Consider the following 24,320-nt stretch of genomic DNA (forward strand, 5'->3'; position numbering starts at 1 on the left):
CTCCTGCAAAGCAGATTGAGTCAGCTTCTGTGTGATTCTGCTCTTGCTTTCTCTCCCCTAGTAGGTTTCCTCCTTTTATTAAAGTGGAGTTAATGTTACCTGTTCTTATCTGGTTGTAGATATTTGTGAATCATTTTAAGCTTCTTGGAAGAAAATTACTATTCAAATTCAATGGGACATCATTCCCACACTTAGAGAAAATATCCGCTACCAGTTCTGGCTCCCAACATGTACAGTAATAATACGTTGTTCATTTACAACATTTCCCCTTATTGCACTTAACAACTGTAAGAAAATAAAGCACAAAAAAGTTCCAATAAGCTCTTTCCAATGAAAAAAATATAAAGGTAAAATATAAAAACAAACAAAACCATGAGCTCTAGTAATACTTTTATTATCATATAAAAAGTAAATTGTGGCGACTTTTTGGTTTTAAAAAAATCACTCCACACATGTACATACATATGCACTTTAGTACAAAATCAAGGAAATACATGCCCCCAGAATCTACTAACAACAAGCAACCTGATAGGAGCAACAGCCAGGAGCATTCCTCACGTAGTACCTCCTATTAATCAAAGAGATTTGTGAATTTGAACTTTTTTTATTGGATTTTCAAGTGAATTACAGAAATCTTATATATACAAATCTCTTTGTATGTAAATCTCTCGTATATATACAATCTCTTTGATGGCTACTTACAAAAGAGATACCTTCTTTAACCTGAATAATTATCATTGTATATTTTTCTATTTCTGTAGCTTCCTGGGCTGGGTATGAGGCTCAATGGTAGAAAGCCTGCATAGTGTGTGTTCAATCTCCAGTACTGAAGGAAAAAAAAAATGCAGCTTTTCTTTTCTGAGTACCAGGCTTCTAACAACAAAATCTAGAAGGCTTTGAGCAGGGATAGTAGGAGGCAAGCACCTGAAAATGGCTGTGCACACACTGTGTCCAATGGTGTACTTCTGACTACATTCCAAAGTCAATTGGCAATTAATTGGATTCTCTGTACTTTCATTAGCATAACTGTGAGTTGACTATATCTTCAATATTTATTCTATACTTCTTTTAAAGGCTGGCATCAAAGTAAAATTGCAAAATCACTCTGAAATCTACATCCAAGGAACTCTAACTTGGTAATGCCAATTAAATACATGCTATTTTCAGAGTTTATTATTTCAAGTTCCTCTTTTAGTAGTCATCGTAGGCTGTTTTAAAACGAAGAGAAAGTTAATCAAATGTAGATACTGAATAAAGATTCTGATTTGCTCATATCTGTGGAAATGAAATACCAAATGAGAAAAAAATAGAAGAAATGGAGATTTTTAGAAGGTAGCAGGATGCTGTGTATTCTGGATCAACTCAGACAATGGTACACATCACTTTCATTCCTTTCTACTTTGGAACTAATTATATAAAACCTACTCTGGTGTTCTAGTCACCTGTGACATTCTTAGATGTACAGAAATTGGGAGCTGGAAAACCATGGGTTCTGCAGTTTGAGTTGCAGCTATACCACTTTCTTGCAAATATTAGTTAATGCTTTGGCAAATATTAACACTTAAGTCCTCAGTTTCCTTATCTGTAAAATGTGGAAATGAAAAGCACCGAACTTTTTCTATCATGAAGTTATAAAAATCTAGAGAGCTAAAACATGTAGAGTACATAGAATCAGTTTGGTAGCTATTAGGTTTCAATCTCTTAATATCACAAGCAAGGAATCTAAAACCTAGAAAGGTAAAAACTATTTTTTCACAAATCACACAACTATTTAATGTCTAGGTCAGAACTGAAAGTCAAGAACTTTGAATTGCAGTTTAGCCATTTTATCAATTATACTTTGCTACACAGGATTATCTAACTCTGGTCCAAAATTTAAAATTTTAGTTTAAAAGTTTCAAGGCCTGACTACAAATAAAGTAAAAATTCAAAGATGTGATAATTATGCATTAACTAATAAATAAAATTAAGAGGCAAGCAGAGACATCTTGCAAAGGGGAATTTGTCCAGGAGGAGTTGTTTATTGCTCCTGGCCAAACGTGAAACCACCCTGCTCCCACTGTAGGTCACCAGCCCCAGGGCAGTACATTCTAATCTTGATCATAACTTTATCCTGGAGTCTAAGAAAATCCAGGACAACCAGCTGAGCAGGAAGAATGTGACAGTCACAGAGTTGGTGACCTCTGTTGGGCTATACTAGGATCCTCTTCGTTTTTAGTCTAAGAAGAAAGGAGATTAATTTTGCATTGTCCTTCTAAATAATACTTAATAAAGAATAAATGACTACAACAATTTTTGGAAATTGTAGCAACATTACTAGAAATAATAGAAACAAACATTGGAAAGAGGTAAACAACTCAGAAAACTGGAAATGAGACAAAGCATGTTTTCCTTCTTCAGTATAAAAAAGGAAAAAAAATATTCAAATTAATATAAAAATAGTAAGCAGTTGTAATCACTATCATGTCGTCCTTTTTATCAGACACCACCAAGAAAGTAGGAGATGAGGAACATTTTCTTGTCCTGTTTTTTTGATGACTAGTAAGAGAAATACTAGCAGGGCAAGGCTATCCTAAATATACAAATTGAGTGGAAAACAAAAGGAAAGAAAGGTAGAAAGAAATTAAAGAAGAGGAAGGAACAAAGATTTTGGCAAATGTAAGGGAAATCTATGAATTAGACACTTTAAAGACAACAGTGAACCAGCTCGGAGACTTGAAATGATATAGTAAAGAGAAGAAAAAGCTTTCGGGCAAAATAGAAAGTAACACAATTTGGTTAAGACTAAGATAGGGAGTTTTTGCATGGAAAAGAGAAGATTCAGAAATAGAAAAATATAAAATAAAGGCAACATTCCTCTTTCATTTTGAATTATAGTACTTTTAGAAGAATATCCATATTTAAAACTTACACCTTATAAAATAGAGAGTATTGTTGGCAAAGAAAAATCCTAGCACACAGGGTGAAGGATAAGAATCAGAGCAAAAATTCATCAATTCTTGGCTTTCAATGCTCTTGTATGTACAGCCATCAGATAAAGTTGAGACAAATTATTTTAGAGCCAATTCTACAGTCTATTTATTTATTTATGTATTTATTTATTTATTTTGTGGTGCTGCGGATTGAAGCCAGTGCCTCAGGTATGTTAGGCAAGTGCTCTACCATTGAGCCACAACCCCAGCCCTCTACAGTCTATTTTATTATTAAATTGGAAGCACAGTCTTTGTCTAAGAAAAGTTAAAATTTAATATAAATGAAAATCCAGTTAATTTGGTCCCTGTGAGATACATACCCTGAATTAACTGAGCAAAATGTAAAGAAAAGTTTGATTTTCAGAAACTCTCGGTGAAGTCCCAAAACCACAATGTTATCCTTTTTAAAATTTTTTTTTAATTCTTTTTTTTAAATTACTGTTTTCATACCTTTCAGTTTTATAGCACATGACACCCCAATTTTACAAAGATCTGACCCTGTCTTTGGAGATGACTAATTTTAACAGGCAGCTAGAATAATTTGCATGTAGGAGGATATATAGAATTATCCGAAATTTCTTAAAGTCAATATAGAAGACTATCTTTATATTTGTGACATTAGGGTATAGCTATTCATCAAGAAAGCCAAAGTGCTACAAAGCACAAATGTAGAAGATATAAACGGATCTTCAGTTAAATGGAAGGCCTGGTTAACCACAGTTGAGTAAACCTGAGTTGCATGTAATCTGATAAGGAACAAACAGCACAGATTCTGGAAGTGTAAACCATGTGTCCCCAACACACTAGAGTTCTTTAAAATAGTTAATAGATAAAGAAAAAACAATGCATACAATACACAAGGTTGCTCTCTGTTTTTTTAAAAATAAAGTTTCTCATAAAAGGCAATTAAGAAAATTTAGTAACTGGTGTGGATTAAAAATTGATGAACACACAATAAACCAGGACCAGTACTAAACAACTGATTAACATGCAATAAACCAGTACCCATTCTGAATGTGTCCAGAGACTAATTTTAGGATAGCATAAAATTTATTAATGACCATAAGCGGTCAGAATGGACAGAAAAGGTAAAGACTTAAAATTTGCTGCTGATGTATAACTGTCCAGGATAAAATCTGAAGGTCCTTGCTAAAATACAGTGAAATTCCCTCCTTAGAAAGTAAAGAAGCAATACTGTAATACTTAAAGTATACTGAGAGTGTCATAGTTAGAAGAAAAAAAACAAGATCAGCAATATTTGCTGGAGTAGAAAAAGGGCAAAATAAGTGAGGATATAAAGATTGATAAAATAAAAAAGGAAGGCAAACAGAATGCCAACTGGTGCTTCTCATTTACCTGTTCCTTTATTTAAAAAACCAAAAGTTTTATGTAGAGCTCTATGATAATAGAAGATAAGAAGTTTAAAATATAAGAGAAAACTAGTTTAAGCAGTATATAATCAATTGAACATGCTATCAAAAGGGCATAAGGCACAAAGTTCCCAAGACTTCAGAGATATAAAAATGTGACTTTAAAGAAAATTATTTATGCTAAAGGTTAAAATTGAACATACACTTCATGTTTCAGGATATTAAGGAGGCAAAGTAAGGAAGTTTCCTTTCCAATGGTTACATTCTAAATGATTTCTTATTTCAATTTTTAAGTATTCCCAGTTTCATTCTAGAATCTAAATTAAATGACTGACTTTTTAACCAAAAAATTTTAACACCATTTTTTTTAGATATACTCTTCTTTCCTGTTTATTTTTCTGAATACCAGAACCTTCCATTTTACCCATTTCTTCTTCTAAATAATTTTCCCAGCTTTAAAATACTGCCAAAGAAGTGTAAGGAAGAACTATCGAACCATATATTTAAAAACTTGAGTTTGGAAAAGAATTCTATAATTTTTTTGTTTTCCTACCTTCTTTCTCTAAGTAAAGGAAAACTTAAATTCATATAATACTTTGGTTCTGTTTATAGTCTATACATAATCATAAAATTAAAAATCTGAGCTGGATGCTGAGATTGATCATATTTAAGGACATTTTAACCTATGTCCAAAGAGCTACAGCAAAAAGTGTCATTTTATAAAATTATATGCTTTTATCAATCAGCAACACCATTTTATGGAATAAGACAAGAGAATGCCCATTAAAAAGGTACAGCCCCACTAAGCTCTGTTTTCACCACAGGGAATGAGAATTGGCTATGAAAAGCTATGGCCCCAGTCAGTTCATAAATTCGACACATAAGGAATAGTTAGTTGTGAATGAGTTACAGGCAAAATTCACAGTCCGAAAGCCTAAGCAACTGTGTCTGAAAAACTTTGTGGGTCAAGAAAAAGACAGATGTTAAAATTTAGAAAATGATAAAATCATGTATGGATAAGACCAAAGGGATCAGGAAACAGGTTTACACTTTGTGTCCATTTTGTAATCCAGTCCTCTCCATTTTGGGCTTAGCAATAGGGTGCCACACGTGGTATAAAGCCAGTCGTACCATTCAAGCTTGACTGAATTTTAAAAGTGACACTATATTCAAATATGCTTCAAGGGCAGTCTAGAATTTCAGGGTGCTGCTGACCATTAAAATCAACCTTCTTAGTGCTCAATTCAGATTTTTAACAGGAAGTAAACTATAATCCCCAGATCAATTAAATATAAGCCCACATATTTCATTTATCAAAAAATAGTACCCAGAATATATGACTTATAAAGGAAGGTTTTATTATGTGATTCTAAAAAAGCAAGGCAATACCAGTTAAAAATAAACAAATAATCTTCTAAAATATAGAATTTGTGTATTTCTTCTTGAGCATAAAATAATTTGCTTTAGAATGCCAATAAGGCAATATCCTTAAAAGATGGAACAAACAGAAAGCTAAGCAGCAAAGCCCTTGTATGGTATTTGGTTTGGGAGACAAAAGAAGAAAGGCATGTTTCAAACAGATGGAAAGTGAAATATAATAAAATTATACTTGCCTGCATTAATTTTCCTTCTGCTGGAGTTATTTCAGCAACACCAGCAAACACACCTTCCAAAGTGAGATTCAGTTTTCCTGTGGGGTCCATTTTCAAGGGGATTACTCTGATAATAGCTTTCTGCTCTGCTGATCTTTCAGACTCCACCGCTGTTGCCACTACCAGTCCTGTGCGTCCAAAGCCTGCCTGCAGGGTAGCCATCAGCAGCCAGGGCCAGAGGGCAGCCAGCTGCAGCTGGTGGCCACCACTCATGCTACCAGCTGCAGCAATGCACTTCGGCCATACATACTGCTTCCACTGGCTAACACCAAGTGCAGGTTCTCAGATCCAGACAAATGCAGGAAGAGAAAATTTATGCTTCTGTTTCTGAAAGCCAAGTCACAGTTTTGACCCTTCCTTTCTCTACAGTATATTCCCAAGAACAGGTGGCATTCCTGATTGGGCAGAGAAGACTATGTTTTCAGCCCACTTCTGCAGCAGGTATGTCATTTTCTTCCATTTTCACTCTGACTAGCAAAGAAACCACCACTTCTTTTTGGAATTTCCAACTCTGCTTGAAATTGAACGTCACATTATGAATTTTTATTATGTCAGATCACTTGGTGTTGGTCTTCCATATGCATCAAGTTGTCGACCAACTAACCCCAATGTTGATGAACAAGACAAAGTAAACAGCTAAGGCCATGCATCAAAGGTGAGAGTGAAGAACTCCAGCTTAGACAATGGAGAAGTGGCCCTTTTAAGCCACAAAATGTGTCAACTGTAAATAATTAAAGACCACAGGAGATTTGTTTTTTAATAGGGGAAGAGACGGAATGATAAAAAATTTCACACCACACCTTAAGGGATGTCCAAAGATGCTACAGCACACAGAGAAGTTTCCATGTTAAATTGAATTTCACTGTAGCCCAAAGTTCTAGGTCCATTGAATTTAAATATTTTTCATAAACTTGGACATACTATAATTTGGGGGGTTTTCTTAAAGTTGCCTATAAATTAGGTGCTAATTTATATATCCTCACACTTTATGGATAATCCTGAACATCACAACGTTTTCTAACTTTGAAAATTAGAATATATGAAAAGGGTATAGTTTCCAACTATATTTCCCAGTTAAAGTTCATATTCCTGTCTCCATTTTCGTTTCTCTCTTAGGGATTCCAAATTTTATTCTCCAGTTTGGGAATGTCAAGCACTTTGATTTCCCATGAGACGCTTTGGTAAACTAATATCCAGATTTTATAATCCGTAATTTTCTAAGTTCATAAGAAAAACAAAGGACTATTCCTAACACGTTTTCAAATTCCTTGAGGGGGTGGGGAATAAAAGATAGGGGGATTAGGAAGGTGATTAGTCACAGGCTTTAAGTAGAACACCCTGAAAAAAATACAATGAAGCCTGGGTAGATCTGTGCTATTTGTAAGCACATATACGAATTGGGGGCTTTGGATAAACACAGAATAAGGTTTTTAAATGTGCACCTTTAAGTAAACATAAGTGCACTTCACCCACAAAGCCCGTTGTGTTCCAGGGTCAAGTTTAAAAATCATATAAAGTCTTCAAAATAAGTGCTGAAAAGCCGAGCAACTGAATATGAACCTACTATAGAGATTTTTTTCTTTTCCTGAGGCAGAGGGAGAAGAAAAAAAAAAAAGAATTTCAAAAGAAATCTGCAAACCTGTTGCGCTGTTGGGCCCACTGGAATCCACGGGGGTGACAAATTCAATTATGCTTTTATAGATCCTGCTCAAAAAAGGTTTGAACTGCTTAACCAAGTACAGCTCATTCTTCCACCTTCTTACTCTGCAACCAAACCAAGTGCCCCATACTACAGGTAGGTGACGAGAAATTCCGCAGTCTGAAAAAATAATCCATGCAGATCAAAGGCAGAAACTTATTCCAGGGTGAGAGCTACTGTCCCCAAGAACACTAAAAACACTTATAGACGATCCAAAATCACTTCTGAAATCTCCTTTCTAACAAAAGTTCTTTTTCTCTCCGAACAGCACATTAAATAATCAAATCTTGAAAGAGAAAAGAAGCACAAGTAGCAAATATATCAGCAACAATTCACTACCAGAAACAGAAAATCCCAGAGGGAGAAGGCAATATCTCTGAATCATGGATGGACTTGGAAAGTTCGGAAGGATTCGAGTGCTTCCTTTTCAGAAAGACAACTCTGGATCAACTCCCTAGAGCAGGAAGCCTGTGGTTTGTAATTGGTGTTCTACTTCTGACTCCCTCCCCTAGGACTGCAATCACGCTCTCTACCTGCTGACAAAGTGAGGGTGGAGCAGTTAAAGGCAGCCACCCCCACCCGGCCCTCCTCCTCCTGGTGCGCACACACCACACTTAACCAGACACGTTCTCTCCCTCTCTCCTCTCTCGGGTCCTCTGCTCCCTCTAGTGAGCCACGGCCCAACTGCATCCAATTCAGTCCTCTAGACCTTTCTCTGGGTAAGCAAGTTACCACATGTAAGCTGAGGCCGCTGGAACATATCCAAGCAGATTCTGCACCCAACAGGCGGTGGTATGAGGAAATAAACAGAAAAAATAAAAGAACTCCAAAAGATAAAAGAATGGACACAAAGTTTTTCAAATATAAGTTCAAAGGGATTTCTGGTCTTTCCGGGTTTTAGTGTCTACAAATGGCATAAAGCCAGAATAAAGTGATCCTATACTATAGTACTTACTGATTTATTGCTGCTTAGATCTGCTAAGCAGGGAAGGATTCTGCCCACTATATGCATAGTTTTTCTTCGCTCTTACTAATTCAAATTCAGTAGCTCTGTCTAAACTATGTCTGTATGAAGCTTTCAGATCAGGCTGATGTCAGAGATCTGGAATCCAACTGTTATTTTCTTCTCGCATTTCTTCAAAGTGAAATACTACTATAGATCAGACCTCTGCTCTCAGTGTAAGATTACAAGAAAGTCTATCATTAATACAAACTAAAGGTAAAATATGCTTAAATGAGAAGAATGTAGGCAAAAACCCACTAATTTTCAGTTAATTACCACATTCATCAACTATAACCTTTATATAGTAACCTTGCTATTAGAAGTAATGCCAAAGTTTCTAACATGCTTCTAATATTTAAATTTTCAAATTTATCAGATTATATTTGATGGTAATCAAACATTATATTTTTGGACTGCTGACAAAAACTTTCAAAATTTTATCAACAACAACAATGGGAATACAGTTAACTCTATTGAACTGTATACACTTAAAAATAAGTTATGATAAATCTTATATTCTTTACCTCATATACAAATGACCCTGTTTAGTCATCTATAAAATGTGGATAATAATTGCATTGTAGGTTTGTTATAAAGATTAAACGACATGCCTCTAAAAACAAGAAGGGTAAGTGGCCTATTTAACTTGCATGTTCTTCTGCTAGAAGGTTTATGAAAATGGTTTCAGAATTTTAGACCTAATAACTAGTTTGGAACAGAGGTAAGTTCAAAAAGTAGATATTTTTGTTTTTAGTACTAGGGATTGAGTCCAAGAGCACTCTTTCACTGAGTTACATCTCCAGCCCTTTTAATTTTTTATTCTGAGACAGGGTCTCACTAAGTTGCTGAAGCTGGTCTTAAATTTGCCATCCTCCTGCTTCAGCCTTCAGAGTTGCTGGAATTAGAGGTGTGTGCCACATACCCAGTTAAAATAAATTCTTAATTTAGCACATTTCCTCTCCTTTTTGGAACTTAAGAACATAATACAATAAAGATATTTGGCAGTTCCTTTCCTAAGAAATAGCATGAGCTCTAATTCTGAAGAGAATTGTGTGTGTGTGTGTGTGTGTGTGTGTGTGTCTGTCTGTCTGTCCAGGGGTACTGGGAATTGAACCCAAGGATGCTCCATCACTGAGCTACATCTCTAGCTCTTTTTAAATTTTATCTTGAGACAGGGTCTCACTAAATTGCTAGGGCTGGGCTTGAACTTGAGATCCTCCTGCTTCAGTCATGTTTGGATGCTATAGAAAAAATTTAAAAGTTTATTACTGTGTATTTTTAATTTTATGTACATCATGTACTTATACAGCATAAATACTGGAAACACACATCATTATATATCACTGACATATGCAAAATTATCTTGAAAGTTGATACATATGTAAAATCATCTTGAAAGGTAAACTAAAATAATTACCTACAAATGGACTTTGCCTCATTTTTTCCTGCTTGAAAATTATCTAATAGTTTAATATACACAGTTGAAAAAAAATTACAAATGTAACTAGTGCCCTCAAACTCTCTTCTCTGAGGAAACCTTGATATCTGGAAATGAGGATGATATGTATCATGAAACTGGGAACCTAGAGATAGGCAGGATCAAGCCAAACAGCTCTATGAAGTTTATTTTACTGATATCATGTGTTTATTTAGGTCACCAGGATGGAGAAGCAAGAGAAATTATTCCCTGGCTTCAAAATTAAACTTTTCTTCAAAGGCTGATAGACCACAACACTTTCCCAGAGACATCGTAAAGATGGTGTTTGTGTGGTAATGAAAAGTCTGTCTCACTGACATCTACAATCTAATTTTAGACATGAGGCATTTTAGACATCATCCTTCAGGATCTACTTTTCCATGTGAATTGACCAAACTTATTTAAGACTATTCATCCTTTTCCAGAAAACTAAATTTCTGTAAAACATATCTAAGAATTGTCCTTATACTTAATGACATTTTAAAAATTCAATCTCTAGGGGGTGGGGTTGTGGCTCAGTGATAGAGCATTTGCCTACTTCACACATGAACCCATGTGTAAGGCACTGGGTTCGATCCTCAGCAACACATAAAAATGAATAAATTTTTAAAAAGGTATTAAAAATACATCAGTTTTTTTAATTCAATCTCTACTCAAGTACAAATGGAAAAAAAGTCAGGATAATTTTTAAAAACCAGATTATTTTAAAACATAGTATATTCTATTTTGAATTTTACTAGAATAATTAATGATTATAATGATGGAGTTTTCTATTTATCACCAATAAAACAGGAAAAACAAGCAAGACACAAGTCTAGTTGGAACACTCACTTTATTGTTGACTGAAATTCATCGGTGCTTAAGGTGCTAAAGTACTGAGGTGCTAGTCAGGAACCTTGTTAGCATGTGTCAGACCGTACTGGCTAATTCACATGAAGATTTTATTTTACCTCTTGCCATTTTGCCCAAGTCATTGATGATAGCTTTATTTGATAGGTACCAGGCATGTGAGTATAGCAGGAGATCCAGCTCCTTAGTCTGTTGTATACATATATAAAAAAGTTTGGAAGGCTGATCAAGGCATTTCATTAATTAAGCCTTAAAACCATTGAAACCAAATCTATGCCAAGGTTCCTGCTTGACACATGTTCCTCAAATAATATTATCTCTTTCAAATATATAAAGCTAAGAAAGGCATATTGAAGGGAAGGAGTATCACTTAAGACATTTCACCAACTCTTCAATATGACAGAGAAAAGCAAAGTTCTCTAATTAGGAAATAAGGTCTCCTCTTCATGTACTCTGCCAAAATATACTGCCTGGCTAAAAAATGTAGATGTCTTGATAATTTGTTCATCTTTTAAGCCATGCTAATAAAGATGAATAAATGCCCATAACATAGACATCAGAAAAACCAGACATCTCTTCAGAACTTACTACCATATCTTAATTGAGTCACTACAGACCAATACAGAGTTCACCCTTTTCCAAAAGAGCCATATCTCTGTAATACTTCTAGGGCTTGACATCATTGGAAAGGCACAATGCAATATAAGAAATGAACTGTTACATCCACAATGTCTAGCAAAGTATTTACGTCATATCACTAAATGCCTTTTTCATTAGTTTCATATTCCTAGGCTTTCCTTTTGTTTACTAGGAAAACTAAGGCATAATACAGTAAGAAAAGTTCTAGTCAATTTAAAAGACTCTAAATCAGAAAGGTTATCGCTGTCATCAGACAGGCAAATAAAGGAACAACCACAGAATATGGACATCTAAGATGTCTTCTCCATAACAGTCCCACAATCCTACTACTCAAATGTAGAAACCTATAGAGGGGATTATAGTCCATCCCACTATCTAAAATTCTCTTAGAAGCTCAAACCAGATATATACAGAAAAAATACTGGAGCACAGCTTCTGGTAAATGACAACTAATCAGATTTCCCCCGAATTTGTACACAATACCTTATATATATGAGGATTTGTACTTGCTGAATGTAAAAATCTAAAATAAGAAAACACTATGTAAAATCTCTTAATGTTTTTGTTCACACATTGTACATTCCCCTTCAAAATAAAAATATTACACATGCATCCTTTATCCTTCTATCCTGCAATATTAATAAAAATAAAGCTTTAAAACCTTTAAATCTACCAGCATTTATGAATACAATTACATTAAACAATTTAAGTATTTTTCTTTAGAAGACATTTAAGTAAGTGATATTAACAAAACCTTACCATTTATGACAATGTATCATTAAAATTAAAGAAAGATATGAAAATAGAAAAATGCTCTCATTAATATAAAAGAATCGGGGCTGTTAAGTGTGATGGATGGTCTAAGTCCGGATGCCTTGCTCTTGGAACAGAATGCTAGGTTAGGAAGTAAGAGAATTTCCTGGTTAATCACTTGGAAAATTAGCTCTTTACCAGAATATCTTCCCTGGAATTCCTGACCCATTTAGACCTGTGATCTCGGTGACCTCACGTGTCTTTGTTTTTCACACAATCTTCTATAAAAGGATCACACTGTGACTTGAAACAGATAGACTGAACTCCCCATTGGAGTTGTGCTGACTACCGTTTGAGAGTGGAAGACAACTCAGCACACACACATTATGCTCCAGTACCATAGATGCAGCAGTTTTTAGATGCTTCTTCACTGTAACAGAAGGCCAGGACTTTTCATTTGAAAGGGATCTGGGCAGCAAAAAAAAAAAAAAAAAAAAAAAAATGGCTGCTAGATGTTTAGTAGTTTGTCAAGGTAAACAATCTGAACTGAACAGTTGTAGTAAATACCAAACTCCCAATTTTCAATTAACAAAATTCTGAATAAACAAAACAAAAAATATTTTTTTCCTTAACAGAACTGAAAAAATCCCAACAGTGTATCATGTGCAAGACTAGTCTGCCTCCAGCTACGGCTAGTGCACAATGTCACATTTGTCATCCATTCCTCACTCTTTTAATTCTTCCTCCTTTGGAAAGTGCTCCTGCTTGCAGGCCACGTCCACCAGCAGATGAAGATCTAAAAAGAAAGGATTATTTACTCACTCTCAGCCTCTCAGACTATAGACTTCTATAGACAAGTCTTCAGATTAGAACAACTTGTCTATGTTGCACCTGTAGAATTGGCTCTAAAATTACATTTTCTCCCCAGACTCACAATTTTAGAGCATTCCTATGACTCTAAAGCATACTGATGCAGCCCAGTTCTAAACCCAAAGAAATCAAAGTTAAAATTTCCCTCCTTCTCAGTGGTAAGGCCAAGCCTCTTTTCAATACAATTATCTTGTTATTATAAATGAAAAAGAAAGGGGAAATGTGAAAGGAATCAAAGTGAAATAAAAGCATACAAATAAAACTCACTTCTTCCATGCTGTAAGAACAGCTGGCTGGGTTGTGGAAATATGAAAAGGTAATGCCTACAGAAAAGCAATATTAAGTAATTGCTACTCTTCCCAAGTAGATTGCCTCCATAAAAATTTCCCACTTACTGACATAGCTGAACTCTTACTAAAACACCTAGCTGACCATATGTAAGAAAGAAGTCATGCTTTCACAGAGATTAAGAGACAGAATGATTCCTTAAGCATGAAAGGGCACCACAGCACATGCCATAATCCCAGGGATTTAGAAGGCTGAGAAAGAACTGCAAGTTCGAAGTCATCCTGGGAGACTTAATGAGACACTGTCTCAAAATTTTAAAAATAATAATAAAAAAGTAAGTTAAAAGGGCTAGGATGTAGCTCAGTGGTACAGTATCCCTGTGTTCAATCCCCAGTACCAGACCAAAAAAGGAGGTGGATAAAAATTTGAGCTCAGGCACATGTTTCTATAATATAGAAGAGCTACAAGTTTCTCTATAGTTTAGATAATTACAGTAACAATAATGATAATTATAATATGTTTATATAACATATTTTTTTTCAAGTAGCTAAAATGCATTATAATAACACCTAGTTAATCCCAAGGAGTAAATATATAACTAGGTAGAACCTCTAAGCTATTATATGGCTGATAAGTAAGGCCAGTGGTTTCCATACCTTACTGGCTACTGGAATCTCTTGGGGATCTTTAAAAAATACTGATAGCTGACATTTTTTAATTGAAATGGAGTGCAACCTGGGCATCAGGGTTTTTGAAAGCTGACTAAAAGACCTGGAAGCAATATCTAACTATGCTTATTTCTGAATACCTCAGTTCCATATTAGAATAAGCACAGGCAATATGGTAATAGAAAATACTAAAATAAGATTTGGGGATATGAATAAATCCAGTTGTAACCCTGGGTTGAAAGCAGAGTAGAAATTCTTGATAATGATAAAAGTAAAAACTATTAGAGCTACTATAAATCTCATGTGGATAAACTGAACAGCAGCAGCAGCAACAACAAACTTCTTATAATGACTGGGCTGAAAAAGATAAAATAGCACTTGACCCACAACTTCTAATAACAAACATTTAAACACAGTACCTTTATTAGAATGAGCTTTTTATTAACAACTGCCAATCAAGGAGTATACAGAAAGCAATAAACAGCCAGGACTTGTATTTTAGCCTGTGCTACTAGAGGTTGATGTCTTCACTCAAAATTGAGTCTTACATGTTCATCAAAGAAGGTAAGTATTTGGGAAGCACAGCAGCTAAGTTGGCTTGAGAGGTGAAAGGCCTCGAGGGACAAGAGCACTGCATCTACTTATTTGGGAATGTTCGTTTCTACCACCCCTAGGGTTTTGAGGCTATTGCCTTAATGAAATCTCATCTATAACTCAATAGCTACAAAATGGGAAGTCATTTTTTAAGAAATGAATTGAACTTTGCTCTTAAACATTCAGTTTCCCTTAGCTATAAAATTACATATCCTATCATAATAAGAAAGGAGAGCTTCCATAATGGGATTAATATTTGGGTACATTCAGTTTGACTATTATAGAAATTGGAGGGGCATGATAGAGCCTAATATTCTTTACCTCTTTGTATCTTTGATCTAAAAGGCATTTCTTTAAGTCAGCATGTGCTTAAAAGGCACGTTAGTGACTATGACTGACAATCTTCTAACAAAATACACATTATTGAAACCACTATAATTTGGATACTTTAAACAACTTTAAGTCTCATTAAAAAGAAAAAAAAAGTTGGGTTAGGGATGTAGCTCAAGGGTAAATAAATTGCTTAGCACAGAGGCCCTGAGTTCAATTCCCAGCACCCCACTCCTACCTCCCCAAGTCAAAGGAAGCTTAAAGTATAAGAAAATGCTCCATTACAAACAGTAAAAAGTTTTAAATATAATTTAGCTACAGAAGGACACAGATTCATTCTGGAATACGGGATGCTTCTGTTCAACTACTGAGAAATATGAAATTCTAACAATTAATGTTAGAATCACAATATTTCAAAATTGGGGGGCAAGGCAGATTTTAGAAGTGATTTTATTAAATTCCCTTATTTTAACCACAAATAATTGCTTTGAGAGTTGTAATCTTATTAATGTGAGATACTCAGAGATAATGATAGTTAAAATTTAAGTGCTACTTTAGGACTTCCATATTTGGTCTCTATTATTAAAAATTTAACCTTGGAATTTATCTATCAAGAGAAAAAAATGTTTGCTCATCCAGGAGAAATAAACTGACCAGCAGTAATCCATTTTAAGATCTCCCCACTCATTACTCTCTGGGCTGTGAAAAGATCAGAAGCTAAAAAGGAGGAATTTTTAATACAGGATTAGTAAATTTTTTGTAAAGAGCCAGATAGTAATTAATTTTAGGCACTGCAGGCCTAAAATTACTCTGCTACTGGCATGAAAGCAGTCACAGGCAATGTGTAAATGAAAGGATATATCTGTATATTCCAGTACAATTTTACTTATATATATTGAAATCTGAATTTCATATAATTTTCATGCATCATGAAATGTTCTTTTGGATTTTTCCCCCAACAATTAAAAAATACAAAAACGATGCTGTTGGCAGGCCACGTAAAATTAGGCTAGATGTGGCTCATGGGCCAGTTTATCAATTCCTGTTATAAGAACAAACACTGGAAATACAATCAAAAGAAATTTAACCAAAACAGGAGGCATCGAGTTGAATATTATTGTCACAGTTCTCATAAAATTATATTTTTTCCAAAGAAGATATACAAATGGCGAACAAGCACAGGAAAATTATGGAATTTAGGTCCTAGGGAAATGCAAACCAAAATCACAATGAAGTATTACTTCACACTGTTATGATAGCACTAATAATAATTTTTAAATGGAAAGTAACAAGTATTAATAAGGATATAGAAATATTGGAACACTGGACATTGCTGACAGTCATGTAAAATAGTTCATCCATTAAGGAAAATACATTTGGAAAATGTCTTTGGTAGTTCCTCAAAAAGTTAAAGATAGGTGATTTCAAAATGCTGCCAAGGCCTTAGAACCTACAACTGCCACCCACCTCCCCCATGCTCAGAGAGGGAGCCACTCTTGGGGCAGTTGTAAATTTTATCAATAGACTGCAATTTCTTCACTGCCAAAATGACATCATATTCCACTTCTGCCTAGCATTCAACATCTGACAGTGCTTACAGGATCTCTTTAGAACTCATCAGTAAACTGCCACTCTTGAAGATTTTGCAGGGACCAGATACCCAAGGAGAAATGTTCACTGATAATGAGGTAATGTACTATATCTAGGCCAGTATATATAATGGTAAAGCAGTTTATGATCAATAGGAGCATATATGGTATACTGTGGTGGAGATCTTTTGGGAAAACTTTTAGGATGTCAGTGCTTCTGAGAAAGATCCACACCCTCTCTATGATATGCTAAGAATCACTGCTACTACAGATGTTATTCAGACTTCCCCTCTTGGCATAGGATTACAAACGAAGACCAACTGAAGCAAAGTGCAAAAGAAAGTTCCAATTCCAGAAAAAGATCCAAAGAAGGCAATAATCCCCATACTTTCTACCTTAGAGCATAAACACAGAAATTCTAGAGAAGATGAAGATTCAACAGAAAATTTAACCCAAGATGAGACATGTAGGCTGGACCTGGGATTTGATGAATGGGATGGCTTTTAGGAAAAACCTTGGTGGGGTTTTTAGGAAATTTAAGAAATGATGATATACCTATATGTAATGGCTCAAGATTTACGTACTATCATTGTTTCAGATACTACAGATGACTTGTGTTTTCTAAATAAGTATCAGAGTAATTGGCTGTTTAAATAAAAGTTGAAGCTCTTTATATTCAGCAAGCAAGTCAAGGAAGTAGAGAAAGTGAGAGACAAAAAAAATTATTAAAGTTAAAAAAATGATTACCTAAAGGACTCAAAGTCCTTAAGTGATGATACTGATGTAGAAGTTACCTCTGAGGTTTGAACTTCCAGGAAAAGCTGTTTTGTACTGGCCATAACTTTAGATGTTGTAATCCCAACAGTACACTTGTGTTGAAGAATGCTGTTTGTTTGTTTGTTTGTTTCTGTTTCTATCTACTTTTCCTTGTTGCTAAGAGATGTCAAACTCTTTACATCTTGTTAAAGGTTTTTACTGAAATTTGAGAAGGGAAAAGAATAATTTGATCTAATTCTCTCTCTACCTTGGAAAGAGAGAATTGCCTGTGTTGACTGAAATTCTATGCCACAAATTCTTTGGACATGACACAGTGGAGACACAGAAATATTCAAAGTAGTCCTGCATTACTTTTCCCAGTAAACACCTCTCTGGAAACCCAAGGACAGACCTGTAAGCTACCTAATTCTTATTAAGCACAAAATAATTTTGTCAGTGTTTTCTTAGGTAAATCCATAAATAAAGCAAATGGAAAACAGTTTCATCTTCACTCAGATTAATATTAACTAAGGGATATTAAAGAAGATTTGATATTTTGAAAAAAAAAGGTAAAGATAGTATTATCATGTGATGCAGCAATTCCACTCCTAGGTATATACCCTAAAGAATGAAAAACAGGTTTCAGACAAATACTTGTGCACACATGTTCATAACTGCCCTACTCATAATAGGCAAAAGGTAGAAACAGCCCAAATGTCTATTAGCAGATAAATAGATAAGCAAATCATGGTATATACAAACAATCTAACATCATTTGGCAAAAAGAAATGAAGTACTGGGCTGGGATTGTGGCTCAGCGGTAGAGTGCTCACCTAGCATGTGTGAAGCCCTAGGTTCAATCCTCAGCATCACATAAAAATAAATAAATAAAGGTATTGTGTCCAACTACAACTAAAAAATAAATATTAAAAAAAAGAAATGAAGTACCAATACACATGTTACAATTCGGATGGACTTTAAAATACTATGCTAGTGTCCCAAACCAGACATAAAAGGTCACACTGCATGATTTCATTTACATGAAAAATTCAGAGTAGGTATATCCATAAATAGAGAAGACAGATTGGTAGTTTCCAGGGGCTGGAGAAAGGAAGGGATATAGAAAAAATTTTGGAACTGGATAGAGATTGCACATTGCTATGAATGCACTATAGGCTACTGACTTGTTTGCTTTAAAATGGCTTTTTATAAATTTTACCTAAAAAAGTTACATTTCCTATCAATTTGAACTAATTCCAGAAAAAAAAGGGGAAATTAGGAAATGTCTATAAAACATAAAATTCATACCCAAATATTTCTTAATTTTCAGTATCAGAGCATGGTAATGAGATATAGAATAAACTTTTAGTAAGACATATGCAATTTTTATTGTCAATAAAATAGAACTGTATATCTATATGGTACCTAATACAGTAGGGTAGTTTTCAGTGAGTATTTGTTAAAAAAAAAACAAAAAACTGAAGGGGTAGTTTGTCTCCTTAGATGTTTAAACCTTATCTCTCTGTGGCTAATTAAAAGACTACTCAAAAAGACAAAAAGTAGATACAGCCACAAAAAGCAGAATGGTGGCTGCCATAGGCTAGGCAGGGGAATGGAGAGCGATCATTTAACGGGTACAGAGTTGTAATTTTGTAAGAGGAAAAGAGTTATGGAGATGGATGTTGGTGATGGCACCAAAACAATGTGAATGTACGTAATGCTGGTGAATAATAAACTTAAAAATGGTTTCAATGCCAATTGAAGATAGCTTTTTTCCAAGAATTTATTTATTTTTTCATTTTTTTCAGTACTGAGGATTGAACCCAGAGGTGTTCCATCACTGAGCTACATCCCCAGTCTTTTTAACTTTTTCTTTTTTGAGACAGGGTCTCACTAAGTTGCTGAAGCTGGCCTGGAGCTTGTGATTCTCCTGCTTCAGCCTACCAAGTAGACAGAATCACAGAAAGGCATGCTGAAACTATGTAGGGCACCCAGCAGAATAAACAAGTCTGAAGTTCGGAGATTAACACTTAGGATATAAATTCAGGAACCATCAATATAATAATTCAATGATAATAAAAGCATCAATAATAATAAAAGCAATAAGACTGATTGAGAATACATAGTAATTAAATAGAGAAAGACTAAGAGTTGAGATCTGGGACTTATCAACATTTAGGTTTTTCTAATACCAAAAGCTTTCTTCCTTCTAACTATGTGGTTCAAGTAGGTAACATACCTCATCTCACACTGACTTGAGGTCATATGCCATAGGACCTTATTAGGGCCATGTTTTCATAGACTGTTAGAATAAGTTCTATCAGAGAAGAAAAATTTGCAACTTCATAAATTATATTTCTGGGGCTGGGGATGTGGCTCAAGCGGTAGCACCCTCGCCTGGCATGCGTGCGGCCCGGGTTCGATCCTCAGCACCACATACAAAACAAAGATGTTGTGTCCGCCAATAACTAAAAAAATAAATATTAAAATTCTCTCTCTCTCTCTCCCCCCCTCACTCTCTCTTTAAAAATAAATAAATTATATTTCTGCTTATGCTTTAATTCTAAAAATGAACTTTTTTTTAGCAGAGAGATTCTTGCTTAATTATATGTCATTTGTTTCCCGTCCTTAATAAAATAAAAGTGTGATTAGGTGTTATGATGGTGCCAATGTTTCACAACTCTTAGGCTTCCCAGTAGAAAGCCAAGGTCAATTAAGACCATCTATCAACACTGTTGACCAAATGATAAGGCCTTACTTAGAAAAAAACCAACAGGAAGAGTTAATAAAGATAATTAATGTGCTAATTGTTTTGTCAGTTACACTTATGACCATAACATGTAGTGAAAAAAGGAAATTATTTTAACATCAGGCACCAGAGTTCCTCTTACGAAGGTGACTGTCTTTGTTGAGAAATATATCTCAATAGGTTGTTTGGATTGGAGAAGAGGCCTCTCAAAGATATCAGAAAATAGAGAAACTTCTCTGCCTAAATGAACAGAAATTAAGGGCCTTAGGAAAATGTAGAAGAAGAGACTAGAGAAGACAAGGTCTGGTGCTAGTACAAATAAAGAATGCAACTTTGTAGAAGGCCATGACTAGTGACAAGGATAGGTAACAGTAGTAAGGTGACCAAAGGCCTTTCAGGAAGAGTCATGGCTAATATTCCATTAAAAATTACTGGCACTATTTTAAATGTAAACTTTATCTACCTCCCCAAATCTTCAGAAATTATGCTGCATATGCAACTGTCTAGTGCAAATGCTTGGGGAAGGGGAAAGGCATCAAAGAAAGAGGGCTAATTCTGTTTATAGAAGAGCCTGGAGGCTGGGAGTGGTGAAAAAACACCTATAATCCCAATAACTGGTAAGGCTGAGGCAGGAAGATCCCAAGTTGAAGGCCAGCCTTAGCAACTTGGCAAGACCCTGTCTCGAAACTAAGAAACAAAAATAAAATAAAAAAGAACTGGGGTTGTACCTCAGATCCCAAGTTGAAGGCCAGCCTCAGCAACTTGGCAAGACCCTGTCTCGAAACTAAGAAACAAAAATAAAATAAAAAAGAACTGAGAGCACATTGGTAGACTGTGTGCATGAACTGAAATAAAAATACTTGCTTTAGTATAGCATGGAGCCAATAGAGAAAAACTCTGGGAGGCAAGACAGGGGCAAATCTGGAATTAGGCAGAAGTAGAAACTTGAAAATAAAAGCCACTTGCAAGGGGCTAAGGCTGGGGCTCAGTGGTAGCGCGCCTTCCTCAAAGGTGTGAGGCACTGGGTTCGATACTCAGCACCACATAAAAAAAAAATAAAGATATTGTGTCCATCTACAACTAAAAAAATAAAATAAAAATAAATAAATAAGCCACTTGCAAGCCCTAAAAAGTCCCAGAAATCTTAAAAAGGCATTTTTATGTAGGCTAAGGTTAGCTTGAGTCAATCATATTCAAACATTGAAAGTCAGTTTAATATCTGGACTATAAATATATTTTCTAAAAATTCTATAAATTGCTCATTCCTATTAGTATGAAGCTTTTAAAATTTTTTTTAGTACTAAGTTCTAAGAGGAAAATTCATTGCATAAAGTTCAATCCTTAAAAGAAGAAAAAGTCAACAAATAAATGACCTAACATTACATCTCAAAGCCCTAGAAAAAGAAGAACAAATCAACCCCAAAAGAAGTAGAAGACAGGAAATAATTAAAATCAGAGCTGAAATCAATGAAATTGAAACAAAAGAAACAATTGAAAAGTTGACAAAACAAAAAGTTGATTCTTTGAAAAAAATAAATAAAATTGATAACCTCTTAGCCATGCTAATGAAGAAGAGAGAAAACTAAATTACTAACAACCATGATGAAAAAGAAAATATCATGATGGACACTACAGAAATACATAAGATAATTAGAAATTATTTTGAAAATTTGTACTCCACTAGAATAAAAAATATCGAAGGCATCGATAAATTTCTAGAGTTATATGATTTGCCCAAACTGAATCAGGATGATATACACAAGTTAAACAGATCAAATTCAAGCAATGAAGTAGAAGACACCATCAGAAACCTACCAACCAAGAAAAGCCCAGGACCAGATGGATACACATCTGAGTTCTTCTACAAGACCTTCAAAGAAGAACTAATACCAATACTCCTCAAATTATTCCATGAAATAGAAAAAGAGGGAACACTTTCAAACTCATTCTATGAGGCCAATATCACCCTGATTCCAAAACCAGACAAAGACACATCAAAGAAAGAAAACTCAAGACCAGTATCTCTAATGAACATAGATGCAAAAATTCTCAATAAAATTCTGGCAGCTCGAATACAAAAACATAATAAAAAGATAGTGCACCATGATCAAGTGGGGTTCATTCCAGGGATACAAGGTTGGTTCAACACACAGAAATCAATAAATATAATTCATCATATCAATAGACTTAAAGATAACAATCATATGATCATCTCAATAAATGGAGAAAAAGCATTTGACAAAATACAGCACCCTTCATGTTCAAAACACTAGAAAAACTAGGGATAACAGGAACATATCTCAACATTGTAAATGCTGTTTATGCGAAGCCCAAGGCCAACATCATTCTAAATGGAGAAAAATTGAAAGCATTCCCTCTAAATACTGGAACAAGACAGGGAAGACAGGGATGCCCTTTTTCACCACTTTTATTTAACACAGTTCTTGAAACTCTAGCCAGACAAAATAAATTAAAGGGATAAGATAGGAAAAGAACTCAAACTATCACTATTTGTGGATGACATGATTCTATACCTAGAGAATCCAAAAAAATTCCACCAGAAAACTTCAAGAATAAATGAATTCAGAAAAGTAGCGGGATATAAAATCAACACCCATAAATCAAAGGCATTTCATTACATCAGTGACAAATCCTCTGACAAAACAGATGAAAGACCTCTACAATGAAAACTATAGAACACTAAAGAAAGAAATTAAAGAAGACCTTAGAAGATGAAAAGATCTCCTTTGTTCTTGGGTAGGTAGAATTAATATTGTCAAAATGACCATACTACCAAAAGCACTATATAAATTTAATGCAATTCCAATCAAAATCTCAATGACATTCCTCATAGAAAAAGCAATCATGAAATTCATCTGGAAAAATAAGAGACCCAGAAAAGCCAAAGCAATTCTTACCAAGAAAAGAAAAGCAGGTGGCCTCACTATACCAGACCTTAAACTATACTACAGAGTAATAGTAACAAAAATGGCATGGATTGGCACCAAAATACACTTAAAGACCAATGGTACAGAATAGAGGACACAGAAATAAACCCACATAAATACAATTATCTCATACTAGACAAAGGCGCCAAAAACATATATTGGAGAAAAGATAGCCTCTTCAACAAATGGTACTAGGAAAACTGGAAATCCCTATGCAGTAAAATAAAATTAAGCCCCTATCTCTCACCATGTGAAAAACTCAACTCAAAGTGGAACAAGGACATAGGAATTAAACCAGAGACCCTGTGTCTAATAGAAGAAAAAGAAGGCCCAAATCTTCATCATGTCAGATTAGGCCCCGACTTCCTTAATAAGACTCCTATAGTGCAAGAAATAAAATCAAGAATCAATAAATGGGATGCATTCAAACTAAAAAGCTTTTTCTCAGCAGAAGAAACAATCAGTGAGGTTATGAGAGCGCCTACAAAATGGGAGCACATTTTTACCACACTCACAGATAGAGCACTAATCTCTAGGATATACGAAGAACTCAAAAAACTTAACACCAAATACACAAATAACCCAATCAATAAATTGGCCAAGGAACTGAACAGACAATTCTCAGAAGATTATATACAATCAGTCAACAAATATATGAAAAAATGTTCAACATCTCTAGCAATTAAGAGAAATGCAAATAAAAACTACTCTAAGATTTCATCTTATTCCAGGCAGAATGGCAACTATTAAGAATACAATAAGTGTTAGCGAAGATGTGGGGGAAAAGGCACACTCATACATTGCTGGTGGGACTGCAATTTGGTGCAACCAATCTGGAAAGCATTCCTTGGAAAACTTGGAATGGAACCACCTATCCCACTATCCCACCCCTCTGTTTATACCCAAAGGACTTAAAAACAGCATACTACAGGGACACAGCCACTTCAGCTGAATTCACAATAGGCAAACTGTGGAACCAACCTAAATGTCCTTCAATAGATGAGTGGATATAAAAACTGTGCTATATATATATACACACAATGGAATAATACTCAGCATTAAAAGAGAATAAAATCATGGCATTTGCAGATAAATGAATGGAGTCGGGGAATAT

The 24,320-nt window shown here is 34.8% G+C and overlaps 2 protein-coding genes and 1 pseudogene across 3 annotated transcripts in view; 1 reads left to right on the plus strand and 2 right to left on the minus strand.

The window, feature by feature from the left end:
- Rnf43 (ring finger protein 43) overlaps positions 1 to 6,207 on the minus strand; it is a 59,682-nt gene extending 53,475 nt beyond the window's left edge. For both annotated transcript variants that reach the window (XM_076870790.1, XM_076870791.1), the window contains exon 1: positions 5,956 to 6,207. In XM_076870790.1, coding sequence (XP_076726905.1) covers positions 5,956 to 6,207 — 252 coding nt within the window. The remainder of the gene's footprint in view (positions 1 to 5,955) is intronic.
- A 6,932-nt stretch (positions 6,208 to 13,139) lies between these two features.
- Hsf5 (heat shock transcription factor 5) overlaps positions 13,140 to 24,320 on the minus strand; it is a 40,427-nt gene continuing 29,246 nt past the window's right edge. Inside the window, exon 6 of the mRNA XM_076871251.1 lies at positions 13,140 to 13,210. Within this exon, the coding sequence (XP_076727366.1) occupies positions 13,140 to 13,210 (71 nt within the window). The remainder of the gene's footprint in view (positions 13,211 to 24,320) is intronic.
- Positions 16,712 to 17,160, plus strand: LOC143410896 (protein Mdm4-like; annotated as a pseudogene).

The sequence above is a fragment of the Callospermophilus lateralis genome, chromosome 11, assembly GCF_048772815.1.
Source record: "Callospermophilus lateralis isolate mCalLat2 chromosome 11, mCalLat2.hap1, whole genome shotgun sequence".
In the NCBI taxonomy this organism is placed as follows: domain Eukaryota; kingdom Metazoa; phylum Chordata; class Mammalia; order Rodentia; family Sciuridae; genus Callospermophilus; species Callospermophilus lateralis.